At 34.5% G+C, this 14,999-nt stretch overlaps 1 protein-coding gene across 3 annotated transcripts in view; it reads left to right on the plus strand.

Annotated features, from left to right (window-relative positions):
• Positions 1-14,999, plus strand: part of PPP4R3B (protein phosphatase 4 regulatory subunit 3B) — a 62,145-nt gene that overhangs the window by 23,712 nt on the left and 23,434 nt on the right. For all 3 annotated transcript variants that reach the window (XM_066378231.1, XM_066378232.1, XM_066378230.1), the window contains exons 7-10: positions 1,048-1,164; positions 10,253-10,384; positions 11,618-11,720; positions 14,136-14,177. In XM_066378231.1, coding sequence (XP_066234328.1) covers positions 1,048-1,164; positions 10,253-10,384; positions 11,618-11,720; positions 14,136-14,177 — 394 coding nt within the window. The remainder of the gene's footprint in view (positions 1-1,047; positions 1,165-10,252; positions 10,385-11,617; positions 11,721-14,135; positions 14,178-14,999) is intronic.

Below are 14,999 nucleotides of genomic sequence, written 5' to 3' on the forward strand. Positions count from 1 at the left end.
AAGATAGATTTAACTATAGTAAGTTGTTTTATAAAGATTTATTCTGCCAAACAGTGAAAATCCAACATAAAGTACTAGGTAAAAAATTATTATTTTATATTTAACTTGCTGTAACTCTGCTTTATAAATTTGTTAAAGTAAAGGTACTTCCCTACTTTATAAATCACCATTACTGCGGAACTGGTGGGCGGTTAGAAAATTTTACTACTAACAGAGATACATAAGTGGGCGGTAGGTATAAAAAGGTTGACTACCCTTGGGTTAAAGCATCCTCCCATTGTGCCAAGATTATGGGTTCAATACCCCCAGTCAAGACACATACAAGAATCAACCAAAGAATGCTTAAATAAGTGGAAAAACAAATTTATATTTCTCTCTTTCCTCTCTTTAAATCAATCAATAAGTAAATTTTTTTTTTAAAAAAAGGAAAGTAAGTTGTAAAAAAAAGAAAGAGAACGGAAGGAAAGGGAGGGAGGGAGAGAAGGAAAGAAAGGAAGGGAAAGGTGAGGAAAGAAAGGAAGGAAGAGAAGAAAGGAAGAAAATGAAATTGTGGAAAAGAATAAAAATGACCAAAGTATTTGCAGAAGCATCCTCTATTAAGATTGAGTTACTAAGGTGTAAAGTAACCAGCAAATCTAGGACCAAGGACAGATTCTGGAAGGTTTTGAACCCTTAACCAGGAGACAGTTCCTCTCATCTTTGCATATATTTAAATCAAGAATTTTTCCCCCGATTCCCCTAAAAGAAAACATTTGTTATAGCATTTGTAAAGCATTGCTTTATAATCCTGTGCTGAGCTGATTATTATATTTAAATTCTTTGAATATTTATCTTTGTGGTGGTAAAAACTGGCAGAAACTAATCATTTAGCTGCCTGAAAGTTTTTAATATTTGTAAAAGGAAAGAAAGAAAAAGAGAGGTTATGTATTTTGATTACAGTACAATTAAGTCCAAAATGTTGGAGGTGTACATAGATTTGGGGAAAAGGAAAGCACAAGCGTAACATTTGTTAGCAGTCTCTAAGTAAATTAATTTTTCTCTTATCAGGGCATTGATGATTTGCAAGTCAGATCAGCTGCAACAGATATATTTTCTTATCTAGTAGAGTTTAGTCCATCCATGGTCCGAGAATTTGTAATGCAAGAAGCCCAGCAGAGTGATGATGTAAGTAGTAATTCTCTGGTTTTATTGAATTACCTGTATAGTTGTTTGCAAACTATTGAGAAAAGGTATGGATATTATCTTAGTCTTTTATGAAGCAAAATACGTAATAGATTTCTGATTATTTGTGATTTTGACAAGTCCAGAATAATGTGCCAATTTATTTGCATTGTATTCAGTTGGCAACTGGGTTGATTGTTTAAAAAAAAGCATATTCAAACTAACACTGAGATAAATTGTCATAGAATCAGAATTTTACACGCTGGCCTTAAAAAACGATTCAAGTGCTAATGAAATATAACTTCAAGCCCATAAGTTAGACACTTAACAACTTATTATAACGAAAAAGTTACTTTCACTATGTTCAAATGTGTATTACTTTCTTAATGGGGATGATTGTTTAATAATGAGACCATATATGTCTCTCCACTACAGAAATATTTATGCTTTTTCGTTAAAATTTTTAAAACAAAATCATCATATAGTTGTAATTTAAGTACTCTTTCTTATATATATATTTTAGTGTTGAGTAGGAAATAACTATAATATATTTGTCTCTTCTTAAAAGTTTTGAATCCTCATGTTTGATCTTTACCTGGGTTATTGAATTAAACTAGTTGTTTTATATGTTTTATGCTTAATCTCTTAACTTAGATTTTTACATCTATCTGATATTTCTGGTGTTTTTCTCAAAGCAATTTTATTTAGAATCAGTTTGGGCTAATGGTATATATAGTTCAGGCAGTAGGAAAAAAATAGAAGACATATTTTTTAAGGTGTTTTTTTTTTTTTAACCCAGGTAATGCTCACCTGACTTTAAAGAAATAAATACCTAGTTTATCTCCCTGTTAATAGTCTTATCTTAGTCACATTCTTTATAAAAGGTAACTTTGAAAGTAATACTCAGTGTTTCATCCTTAGTGATGTGTGTGATTAAAGGCATTCATTATAAAATTTCTCAGATCATGAGACAAGTAAGTTACTACTTTAAGAATTCTTTTTATTTTAAGGGAAATAATTTTATTTTATTTTTTTAAATATTTTTTAAGACTTTATTCATTTGAGAGAGAGAGAAGGGGGGAGTAGCAGGAAGCATCAACTCCCGTATGTGCCTTGACCAGGCAAGCCCAGGGTTTTGAACCGGTGACCTCAGAGTTCTAGGTTGATGTTTTAGCCACTGTGCCACCACAGGTCAGGCAAACTTGAAGAATTCTTAACTTTCTATTTTCATTAGAACTATTTTGGTTTTTTTAAATTTTTCAGTTATACTTTACATTTAATATTTTACATTAGTTGCAGGCATGCAGTATAGTATTTAGACAATCATCTATAATACTTTATGAAGTATTCCCCCACTATTTTCAGTACCCACCTGGAACCATACATAGTTATTACAATATTATTTGTAATTTGTAATATAACTATATTTTCTATGCTGTACCTTAAGTGGTTCCCAACCTTTTTTGGGCCACGGACCGTTTTAATGTCAGAAAATATTTTCATGGACCAGCCTTTAGGGTGGGACGGATAAATGTATCACATGACCGAGACAAGCGTCAAGAGTGAGTCTTAGACGGATGTAACAGAGGGAATCTGGTCATTTTTTTAAAAATAAAACATCGTTCAGACTTAAATATAAATAAAACGGAAATAATGTAAGTTATTTATTCTTTCTCTGCGGACCGATACCAAATGGCCCACGAACCGGTACCAGTCCGCAGCCCAGGGGTTGGGGACCACTGCCTTACATCATTGTGACTGTATTGTAACTACCAACTTGTACTTATTAAGCCCTTCACCTTTTCCACTCAGTCACCCTAACCCCCTGTGGTAACCATCAATCCATTCTCTGTATCTATGAGACTGTTTCAATTTCATTTGTTCATTTACTTTGTAGTATTATTTTCTTGTTTACATTTAGCTGATGCATGAGACTTAGGAAAGCAGCTACTTTTTTTAACTATAAAAAGTCCCTTTCTCATATTTCATTTCACGGAATTTTCTGATATCTGACGATTTTATTATTTAAACATTTTGTTGCCTCAAAATAATTTTTAGCCCACAAAAAGGGATAAATTATGATTAAGATTTTCAAACTAAAGGATCCTACATGCTGAATTCTATATTGGGTTTGCAGCAACCTTCAAAAAGAAAAAAGAAATAACTTACATGTGTATTCAGTGGGCTGTTGATATTTTGATGTTTTTTGTGGGGGGGTTTTGTTGTTGTTTTTTTTTTTCAATAAATGCACAGAACTCAAACTCCTAATACTATGAAAGAGATTTAGTTTTAGAAGCATGGATTCCAATATTAACATATGTGTTGAGACTCTAAGAAATAATTTTTTACTATAGCCATTATTTCTATCCAAGCTGTAAGGACAGATTTAGCAGTAATTGCTGTCATTTTCATAATACCACAGATTTCACATATTTTTATGCTAATGGCCTTTGAAATAGCCAGTAAACTTCTTTTAGAATCTGACTGGATAAGTAAGACAGCTATTGTTGAACTGCTTAATTTTGGCAAGTATTTTCATTGTATTTCTCACTTAGGAATAAACTCATATGTTAATTTTTTAGATCTGATAATAGCTTTGGGATTTTTTTTTATTGAGATATAGTTGTTGGGTTTATTTTTTAACATTTATTGTTTTTATTTTTTAAAGGGCTTCTAAAAATACTTTTTAAGTATTTTATACTGAAATATTTATAGAATTATATATATGGAATTTGCTTCATTCAAAATAGTTCTAGAGGGTGAAATTTGCCATAAAAATTAGTCAAAAAAATACATAATCTAATCTCTGGGTTGGCTGACTTTTCAATATTTTTGTATTGAATATATCACATTTTATTTTTTTTAGTTTTTATTTGTTGATTTTAGTAAGAGAAGAAGGGAGAGAGACAGACAAGAACATAGATCTGTTCGTGTATATGCCCTGACCAAGGATTGAACTGGCACCCTCTGTGCTCTGGGATGTTCCAACCAACCGAACTATCTGACCAGGGAGATCACATTTTATTTATTAAAATTGCATTAGTTGTTTTTTTGTTCTTTTTTAACTTTACATGTATATTTCTTTTAAAGATTTTTATTTATTGATTTTACAGAGAGGAGAGAGAGAGAAAAAGGTAGGAGAGTAAGAAGTATCAACTCATAGTTGCTTCACTTTAGTTGTTCATTGATTGTTTCTCATATATGCCTTAATCTGGCAAGCCCAGGGTTTTGAACTGGTGATTAGGCATTCTAGGTTGACACCCTATCCACTGCGCCACCACAGGCCAGGCTGCTTTATAGTAATTTTATATTTACAAAAATGTTATAATGGTACAAAGAAGTCCTATATATACATCACCCAGATTCCCTAATTATTAACATTTTGTAGCAGATTAGGAGAGAGTTATGGCCATGTAGATGCATGAAGCTTTTATGTCCCCAGATTCAACCCAAAGAGATCTTCATAGAGACACATTATAATAAAACTGTCAAAAATCAAATACAAAGAGCCTGACCAAGCGGTGGCGCAGTGGATAGAACATCGGACTGGGACCCAGAGGACCCAGTTTTGAAACCCCGAGGTCACTGGCTTGATCGCAGGCTCATCTGACTTGAGTGTGGGATCATAGACATGACCCAGTGGTCGTTGGCTTGAGCACAAATGTCGCTGGCTTGAGCAAGTGGTTACTCGGTCTGCTGTAGCCCCCGGTCAAGGCACATATGAGAAAGCAATCAATGAACAACTAAGCCACAACAAAGAATTGATGCTTCTCATCTCTCTCCCTTCCTGTCTGTCTGTCCCTCTCTCTGTCTCTCTCTGTCTCACACACACACACACACACACACACACAAAATGAAAACCAGAGAATTCTGAGAGCAATAAGACCAAAAACAAACCAAAAAAATATTATTACATACAAGGGAACTACCCAACCCATAAGAAAACTAAGACTATTGGGCATTTATTTCTCAGCAAAATCTTCACAGGCCTGCAGAAAGTGGAATGATATATTCAAATTACTGTTAGAGAAAAACTGCCAATAAGAATACTTTACTGGCAAAGTTGTGCTTCAGAAATGAAGGAAGCTTTTTCAGACAAAATCTGAGAAAGTTTGCCACCACTAGTCCTCAATAAGATGTGCTAAAGGAAGTTCTTTGAGTTGAATTGAAAGAATATTAGGCCTGGCTGGTGGCTCAGTGGCTTAAGTGTCGGCCCCGCATATGGACGTCCCAGGTTCAATTCCAAGTCAGGACACACAGGAAAAGCGACCATCTGCTTCTCCCCTCTTCCTCTCTCTCTCCCCTTTCTTCCTCTCCCCTTTTCTCCCTCTCCCCTTCCCACAGCCAGTGGCTCAATTGGTTCGAGCATGGCCCCTGGCACTGAGGATAGCTCAGTTGGAGCGGATCAACCTCAGGTGCTAAAAATAGCTCATTACTCAAGCATCGACCCAGATGGAGTTGCCAGGTAAATCCTGATCAGGGCACATTTAGGAGTCTGCCTCACTATCTTCACTCCTCTCAGCTAAAAAAAAGAAAAAAAATGAATATTGAACAGCAGTACAAAAAAGCATATGAAAGTATAAATCTCACTGCTGAAGGTAAATACAGTATAGGCAAATACAGAATAATGTAATACTCTAACAGTGGTATATAAAGCACTTTTACTCCTTGTATAAGAGGTAAAAGACAAAATATTAAAAATAAGCCCTGGCTGGTTGGCTCAGTGGTAGAGCATCAGCCTGGTGTGCAGGAGTCCCAGGTTCGATTCCCGGCCAGGGCACACAGGAGAAGTGCCCATCTGCTTCTCCACCCCTCCCCCTCTCCTTCTTCTCTGTCTCTTCCCCTCCCGCAGCCAAGGCTCCATTGGAGCAAAGTTGGCCTGGGAGCTGAGGATAGCTCCATGGCCTCTGCTTCAGGCGCTAGAATGGCCCTGGTTGCAATAGAGCAACACCCCAGATGGGCAGAGCATCGCCCCCTGGTGGGCATGCCGGGTGGATCCCGGTCAGGCATATGCGGGAATCTGTCTGACTGCCTCCCCGTTTCCAATTTCAGAAAAATTAAAAAAAAAAAAATTAAAAATAACTAAAAGTTTGTTAATAGATACACAGTGCAAAAAATAAAATAAATTCTGATGTCAGTAACATGGTATGTGGGTTGGGAAGTAAGTGTAGAGTTTGTGTACAATTGCTGACAAGATGTTAATACTTAAAATATGTAAGGAATTCCCACAACTCAATAGCAAAAAAACACCCCAATTTAAAAATTGGCAAAGGAACTGAGTAGACTTTTCTTCAAAGTAGACATAAAACTGGCCAACAGGTATATGTAAAGGTGTTCAACATCACTAATCACTGAGGAAATGCAAATAAAAACTACAATGAGATACTACCTCATAACCTTTAGGATGGCAGGTTGGCTCAAAAAATCAAAAGATGGCCCTGGCTGGTTGGCTCAGTGGTAGAGAGCGTGTGGAAGTCCCGGGTTTGATTCCCTGTCAGGGCGCACAGGAGAAACGACCATATGCTTCTTCACCCCTCCTCTCTTTCTCTCTTCCGCTCCCACAGCCCTGGCATGAATGGCCTTGGCTCAGGCGCTAAAATAGCCCAGCCAGGCAGAGCATTGCACTTAGGGCAGGGGTTGGGAACCTATGACTCGCGAGCCAGATGTGGCTCTTTTGATGGCTGCATCTGGCTCGCAGACAAGTCTTTAATAAAAAATAATAATAATAACGTTAAAAATATAAAACATTCTCATGTATTACAATCCATTCATTTCCTACCGCTCGTGTTCATGGTTGCAGGTGACTGGAGCAAATCACAGCTGTCCTCTGGGACAACACTAAATTTTTTTTGGATAATGCATAACGTACATGGGTCGTCGTATGGCTCTCATGGAATTACATTTTAAAATATATGGCATTCATGGCTCTCTCAGGCAAAAAGTTTCCTGATCCCTGCCTTAGGGGGTTTGCTGGGTGGATCCCAGTCAGGGAGCCTGTCTGCCTCCCACCTTTCACTTAATATAAACAAACAAACAAATAAATAAAAAGATAAGTCTTGACAAGGATGTAAAGAAAGGAGAACCCTTCTACACTATTGGTAGGGGTGTAAATTGCTGCAACCACTGTAGAAAACAGTATAGAAGTCCCTCCAAAAAATTAAAGTAGAACTACAATATCATCCAGCTGTCCTACTTCTGGGTAAAATAACAAAGGAATTTAAATCAGGATTTTGAAGAGATCTGCACTCTCATATACATTGCAGCATTATTCACAATAGCCAAGACATGGAAACATTCTAAGTGGCCATCCACAGTTGAATAAAGAAAATGTATCATTTATGTAGCAGGTAGGGCAAAGTAGGTTTACAGTTGTTTGTATGGCAAGTAATACAATAATTATATTAATACAAGAGTAAACTCTTTTGCATACTACAACTGTAAATCTAGTTTTGATCCATCCTGTACAATGGAATATTATTCAGCCTTAATATAAAAAGGAAATCCTGCCATTTTTGACAACTTGGATGAACCTGGAGGACATGATGCTAAGTGAAATAAGCCAAACAAAGAACAAATACTACATTATACTACTTGTATGAGAAATATAAAATAGACTCAGAAGCAGAGGATCGGATATCATGGTACTGCCTGCCAGGGGATGGGGAATGGATGAAATGGGAAGGTATTAGTCAAGAATATATAATAAGAGCCCTGGCCGATTGGCTCAGCGGTAGAGCGTTGGCCTGGCGTGCGGGGGACCCAGGTTTGATTCCCGGCCAGGGCACGTAGGAGAAGCGCCCATTTGCTTCTCTACCCCCCCCCCCTCCTTCCTCTATGTCTCTCTCTTCCCCTCCCGCAGCCAAGGCTCCATTGTAGCAAAGATGGCCCAGGCGCTGGGGATGGCTCCTTGGCCTCTGCCCCAGGCGCTAGAGTGGCTCTGGTCGCGGCAGAGCATCGCCCTGGAGGGGCAGAGCTTCGCCCCTGGTGGGCGTGCCGGGTGGATCCCGGTGGGGCGTATGCGGAAGTCTGTCTGTCTCTCCCCGTTTCCAGCTTCAGAAAAATACAAAAAGAAAAAAATATATATATATATAATAGTTTCTGTTATATAGTATGAATAAGGCCCAGAGATCTCTACTATACAGCATGTTACCTATAGTTAACAATATTCTATACTTAAAAATGTATTAAGTGGATAAATATTATGTTTTTATCACACAAGAAAAGATAATCAACTTATAATAGTTTTACCTAGTAAAGGTTTTATTTTATTCATGCGCAGTTAGTCAAGGAGCACTTCCTGGATGCCCTAGATCAGTGGTCCCCAACCCCTGGGTCGCAGACCGGTACCGGTCCGTGGGCCATTTGGTACTGGTCCGCAGAGAAAGAATAAATAACTTACATTATTTCCGTTTTATTTATATTTAAGTCTGAATGATGTTTTATTTTTAAAAAATGACCAGATTCCCTCTGTTACATCCTTCTAAGACTCACTCTTGACGCTTGTCTCGTAAGTTCGACAATTAAAATAAAAATAATAAAAAAAAGAGCCATTTAAAAAGAGAAAAAATCCTTTCTAACAAAAAGAGGGAAAAAAAACCCCAGTACATAATTCTTCACAGAGGGTGAATGGACATACATGTGTTATATAATGATCTAATGCCAAACAGACTTATTGTTATATTAGTAACCTACTTTTGGGTCAATATACAGAGCAACAAAGCAGCTTGCAGATACAAAATTTGTCTTCTGTTTGTCTTTTTAAAGTAGAAATCAAGAGCATTAAATTAGGACACGATTGTTCATATCAAAAATGTTTTGAGCCTGACCAGGCGGTGGTGTTGTGGATAGAGCCTTGCTTGACCTAGGACACTGAATAACCGGCCAGATTCAAAATCAAGAGGTTGCCGGCTTGAGTTCGGGTTCACCAGCTTGAGTGTGGGATTATAGACATGACCCCATAGTCAATGGCTTAAGCCCAAGGTTGTTGGCCTGAGCAAGGGGTCACTGGTTCGGCTGGAGCCCTCTGGTCAAGGCATGTATGAGAAGCAATCAATGAACAACTAAAGGGATGCAACTATGAGTACATGTTTCTCATCTCCTTTCCTGCCTGCCTTTCTGTCTGTTTTTCTCCCTCTTGCTTAAAAAATAATAAATAGTTTTGACATTAACTCAGTGGACTTGAAAATGTTTATTATTGGCGGGGGAAGAAAGATAGTAACTGAAGGAGATGAAATAAGGCAACTGCATGGAATGAAGATAAATGTCAAAATAAATAAATAAAAATAAAAAAGGTAAATGTCTTAATTTAGAAGAATTCTGGAAAATAACACATAGAAAGAAAGCTTCAGTACATAGTACTATTGTTATTATTTTGTTTTGCTAGCCCTTTCCAAATTTAATATAATGTTATCCAAAAATAATATATGTTATTTGTTTGTGAACTTAACACAATTAAGAACCAATAAAACCATGTCATAGCAACTTAACAGTTTAAAATGAGGAAAAGATTTTCTAGTTAGAAGTTGAGATAAGCCCTGACGGGATAGTTTGGTAGGTTAGAGCATCACCCTGAAGCGCAGAAGTTGCCAGTTCAATCCTCAGTCAGGGCATATACAGGAACAGATCAGTTTTCCTGTCTCTTTCTCTGTCTCTCATTCTCTCTCTCCTTCTCTTCCTTCCTCTCACTAAAATCATTCAATAAAATTTTTTTAAAAAATAGAAGTTAAGATGAGCTATGTTGGGAAGTCACATGATATGTTATCTTGCTTGTTTAGTCAACTTCTAAGTTCATAACTGACACCAAAACCTAGAATAAGAATGTTAGAGCCTCCAGTGAACAAGAATCACTGGCAAATGATTTTATTTTCCACTATATTATTGGTCTTATAAAGTATATGTAGCATGCTCTGCATTTTTTAAATACCTTTTTTACTCTAGTGCGTTTATAGAACTTTGAAAAACATTAGAAAGTAACAAATTAAATAAGTTCATATATTCTTTGAGATTTTTTCCTGTGATTCTGGTTTTGTCCTTTCAGCTGGTATATTTATACTATTTCCTAACTAGGTCTAATGGAAACATTTTCTTTCAGGATATTCTTCTCATTAATGTAGTAATTGAACAAATGATCTGTGATACTGATCCTGAGCTAGGAGGTGCTGTTCAGTTAATGGGACTTCTTCGTACTCTAATTGATCCAGAGAACATGTTGGCTACAACTAATGTAAGAAATTACTGTATGATTTTAAAAAAGTTTTGACCTAGTCAGTTGTAGGTGATGTTTTATAGAATTATATATAAATTATATGTAAATATAAAAATTTTGAAAAACAGTCAATAATTATTTGAATACTCAGTATTCAAGTAGCAGTGGTATTCCAGTAGCAGTTCACTTACAGCAAATATAATCTTGTAATCTGTAAAATCTTCGTGAAATGTTAGCACTTCTACTTATGACCTTAGGCTTCTGTATGTTCACTTCTTAAAAATTAATATACAAAATATACAACAGTGTGAATATACTTCAACTGAACTGTAAATGTAAAAATGGTTAACTGGTAAATTTTGTTGGTTTTTTATTATAATAAATGAAAAATATGTACAGAATGGTCTCAACTGTTTAGTAAAAGAAGTCATAAAAATAAAAGACTTAAGGAATTATCCCAAAGTATTAACAGTGATTGTCTCAAAATAATGGGATTTTTTTCATTTATAAAATTTTCTCCTCTTTTGGGAACATGTATATTATTTTTAAATTATTGCTAATTTATGGGACCAGTTGTGTAAAAAAAGTAGTGTCCAGAAAATTGAAAGCCATTATTTTCCAAGTTTCTGAATAATAAGGTTTTGTAGATTTTGAAAATAGATCTAAATACTACACTATTTTTTGTGGCTTAATAAATTGAATTGACAGGTTTTCAAATTTGGATACATTTTGAAATCTAGGGTATCATTTTAAGCAGTTAAGTTCTCACTTTGCTTAATTTTCATTGCATTTCAGATTGCAGCATATTTGAAAAAAATTGTTCTGAATAATTTGCTCAGAAAAACTTTATATAATCTGATCTATCTGTTGCTTTCATTTTTATATGTGATATGAAATAGAGTTAATGTTTAAATTTTATAGAAATAAAGTGAATATAACTTTTGGTTCTTTCATAGTATCTTAAAGTATCTATTGTTTGTGGGTGACTCACACTGCTATTTCTTGAACATGTTTTATTAATTATAAAGGTATTAAAGTATTTTTTTTTAAATAGACATTTTATTATATCCACAGTCAATAAAATCCCAGTGCTACTGTTAGGCATGTAAATACAGACCCTGCTAAGTATTTAATATTATCAAGCTTGTGTGACTTGAGCATGGTTTTGAGGCCGGCAATCTCAGTGTCTATCTTCCTGTCTGTCTGGGTGATGGCCCGGTATTAAAGTATTTTTTAAATTCTATGTTTCAGAAAACTGAAAAAAGTGAATTCCTGAATTTCTTCTACAACCATTGTATGCATGTCCTCACAGCACCACTTTTGACCAATACTTCAGAAGACAAATCTGAAAAGGGTAGGGTCTCTGTTTTTATGATTCCTGTTTTTTAAGATTGAAATAAATATTATAACTAACAGGTTCTTTACTTGGTTCTTTATATGACAGGGAAATTACTGCTGAAAGATTTACATTGTAATATGAAATCATAATTTCCCTAGTTTCTCACTATCTTTGTTAGAGAATGGTATAGAAAATGTGGCAGAGAGTTTACACGTTGAGAAAGAGAGATATAAACACTTAGCAGAAAAAGGAAATTGTTCCCAAAATTGTTAGAATTAATATGAAGAGCAGACAGTATATTACCTATGTTCAAAAATTCAAGGAATGCCTGACCTGTGGTGGCGCAGTGGATAAAGCATCGACCTGGAAATGCTGAGGTTGCCAGTTTGAAACCCTGGGCTTGCCTGGTCAAGGCACATATGGGAGTTGATGCTTCCAGCTCCTCCCCACCTTCTCTCTCTGTCTCTCCTCTCTCTCCCTCTCTCTCTCTCTCTCTCCCTTTCTCTCTCCTCTCTAAAATGAATTTAAAAAATAAATAAATAAATAAATAAATAAATAAATAAAAATTCAAGGAAACCACCATTTTAGAGAACAATCTGGCATCACAGTAAAAGTTCTCTGATTTCACAATGCAAGGTTTAGAAGCTGCTGGGTTAATAGAAGATGGGTTAATCAAGCTAGCAGGATCAAGCAGAAAACAATTTAAAATAATAAACTCTATAAACATTTTACTCTAAATGCTGACTCATTTGCTGATTTTATATTTTGTACAGGGTCAGGGCTTTTTTTTCAATGTGTTTTATTGTAGTTCCATATTATCTGTCTTGTATGAACTATACCCATAATTCATCAGCTACAATTTCTAGTTTCAGTTTATTAAAGTGGAGTGAAGAACCTAAAGATTTTTTTAAGCAGCGTGAGTGCAGAATTCTACTATGGTTTTATGTACTTCTCATTAAGTATTCCTAGCTGTTTCTATCGGATTTGGCAACAAATTTTTATTGAGTTCTACTGTATTATCTTTCTGTATTCTGTAAATCCACTGTATGTCATTAGTTGTAATATTTAAGTAATGTAATCATATTACCAAATATAACTGAGATCAGAATACAACTCAGTTTGTACAATGAGATATTTATAGGACATATTATCTGAGACTGTTGGTTAATGATTTGAGTCAGTTAAGAGAATAATGTTACTAAATTAATAAAGTTGTAGAGTGGACACACACAGATAACATCATTAATTCCATTTCTGAGTATATAACCTAAGGAACATTTATTCATGTGCATATAGGTATAAGAATGTTGTTGCATTGTTTATGGTAGGAAAATTAAAGTGTGGTATATGCACATAATGGAACCCTATAAAGCAGTTAAAATAATTGAATATTGATCTGTCATCTGACTAGTTCTCAAAATATAGTCACATGGGTAAAACATATCACAAAATGTTTTATTGCATAATGGTTCCATTTATATGAATTAAAATGTGTATTTTAACATTTATTTTAAAATAAAACATTTCCAGCATACAGAAATATTATATTTAGAAATTAGTCTAACAGACATCCATATACTCCTTATTGGCTTTCCCATTTTCATTCCCCTTTATCTCATTCTCATTGAACTCCATCAAGGAATACTGAATTTGGAGTTTATCAACATTATTTGTAGTAAATAATGGTTATTCTGTTATTATTTATTATTACAACATATATATAATGCATTACTCTTCACGTTTTCAAACTTGATGTGCATTGACTTCTATTGCACGTTAATCTGCAATTTTTCTTCTTTTTAATCACTGCTCTGAGATCTATCTATATTGATGCCTAGAGTTCTTATTTATTTTTAACTCTTGTATAGTAATATCTTGTGTGAATATGCTGTAATTTAGCCATTCTGCTTCTCATGTACATTTAAGTTGTTTCAAGCTTTTTGCTATTACAAACAATGCTCCAGTATACATCCTTGTATTTCCCTACACAGATGTGCTCTAAGATGTGTGCCAAGAAATTAGAACTTATTTACAATGTTCCACCATTTTTGTTTTTAATTCAAAGCATAAGTCACCTATTGTTAACATTTGTGTTATTACAGAATTTAAGATATACCTATAGAATATAGAGAGATATATACAAATTGTTGAAAGATGACTGATAGAAGATAAATGACATATCAGTCTTATCTCTGGTTGTAATCTCATTTTTTATCAGAAAACTTATGACATTGTCTTTTAATAACTTCTCATATATACCCAATTCTATAAAAGATTATAGATAGAGGTATAATATTTGAAGCAACTAATTCTTAATGGTTATTATGTGAGTAAAGTGTTATGATCAAAGATGTGCTTTATATATTATAGTACCAGGGAAATACAAGATATTACTGAAATAACTGATTTTAATGTGGTTTTTCTTTTTAGATAATATAGTTGGATCTAGCAAAAACAGCACTATTTGTCCTGGTAAGTATAAATTTTAATTTTATGAACTAATGAAAATCATAAACTTTTACTCAGAGTATAATACATTTGTACAATGTTAAAAGCATATTTTCAACAAATTAAAAATCCAAAAATACATTTACTTTTTTTATTATTACAAAGAAAATACTCCACTTTTGCCAAGATAAAAGATGGAAAACCTTTGGAATTTTGTTTTGGGGTTTTTTTCTGTAAATTTAGAACTTGTTTTGTGATTTTTATTGAGAAGATATCTGAACATTGAGGATTTAGTTCTTGCTTATTTTTGAAATCTAATAAACTAAGACCAATTAGGAGTTAGCGTTTATAACGCTAGGACCAATTAGGAGTTAATGTTTAAGTTTTGTTTTATGAATCTGGGCGGAAACACTTACTTTTACTTGTAACATGCATACTAAGTATGGGCCTGGTAGTATGGAAAATGTGCCTGTGTGTACCTCGCATCCTGTCTGTTCTACCAGATTCATCCAAGTTCTAGGAAAGCCAGTTTCAAAAAGGAGGCAGTTCAGATATTGGATGAGTAATTTCATGTCCTAACTTGGGCAAGTGAAAAAAAGACATTTAATTAGCACTGTAGATCATTGTTATAAAATCTATTATAAATAAAATTTATAAATTGAGAAATTAAAAAGAATTTTTTTAATTGTGAAGGACTAGTTTAAATATTGTCTGTGGTGTTGACTGTTACACAAATTGGTCTTGATTCAAAGTAGAAAAGATCTTTGAAATACCAGAATTGTATTTTGTATATTTAATGGTCATTCTGTTATTTATTTATTTATCTTGGGAGAGGGCGGGGTAGGA

This window comes from Saccopteryx leptura, chromosome 3, assembly GCF_036850995.1.
Source record: "Saccopteryx leptura isolate mSacLep1 chromosome 3, mSacLep1_pri_phased_curated, whole genome shotgun sequence".
Lineage (NCBI taxonomy): Eukaryota > Metazoa > Chordata > Mammalia > Chiroptera > Emballonuridae > Saccopteryx > Saccopteryx leptura.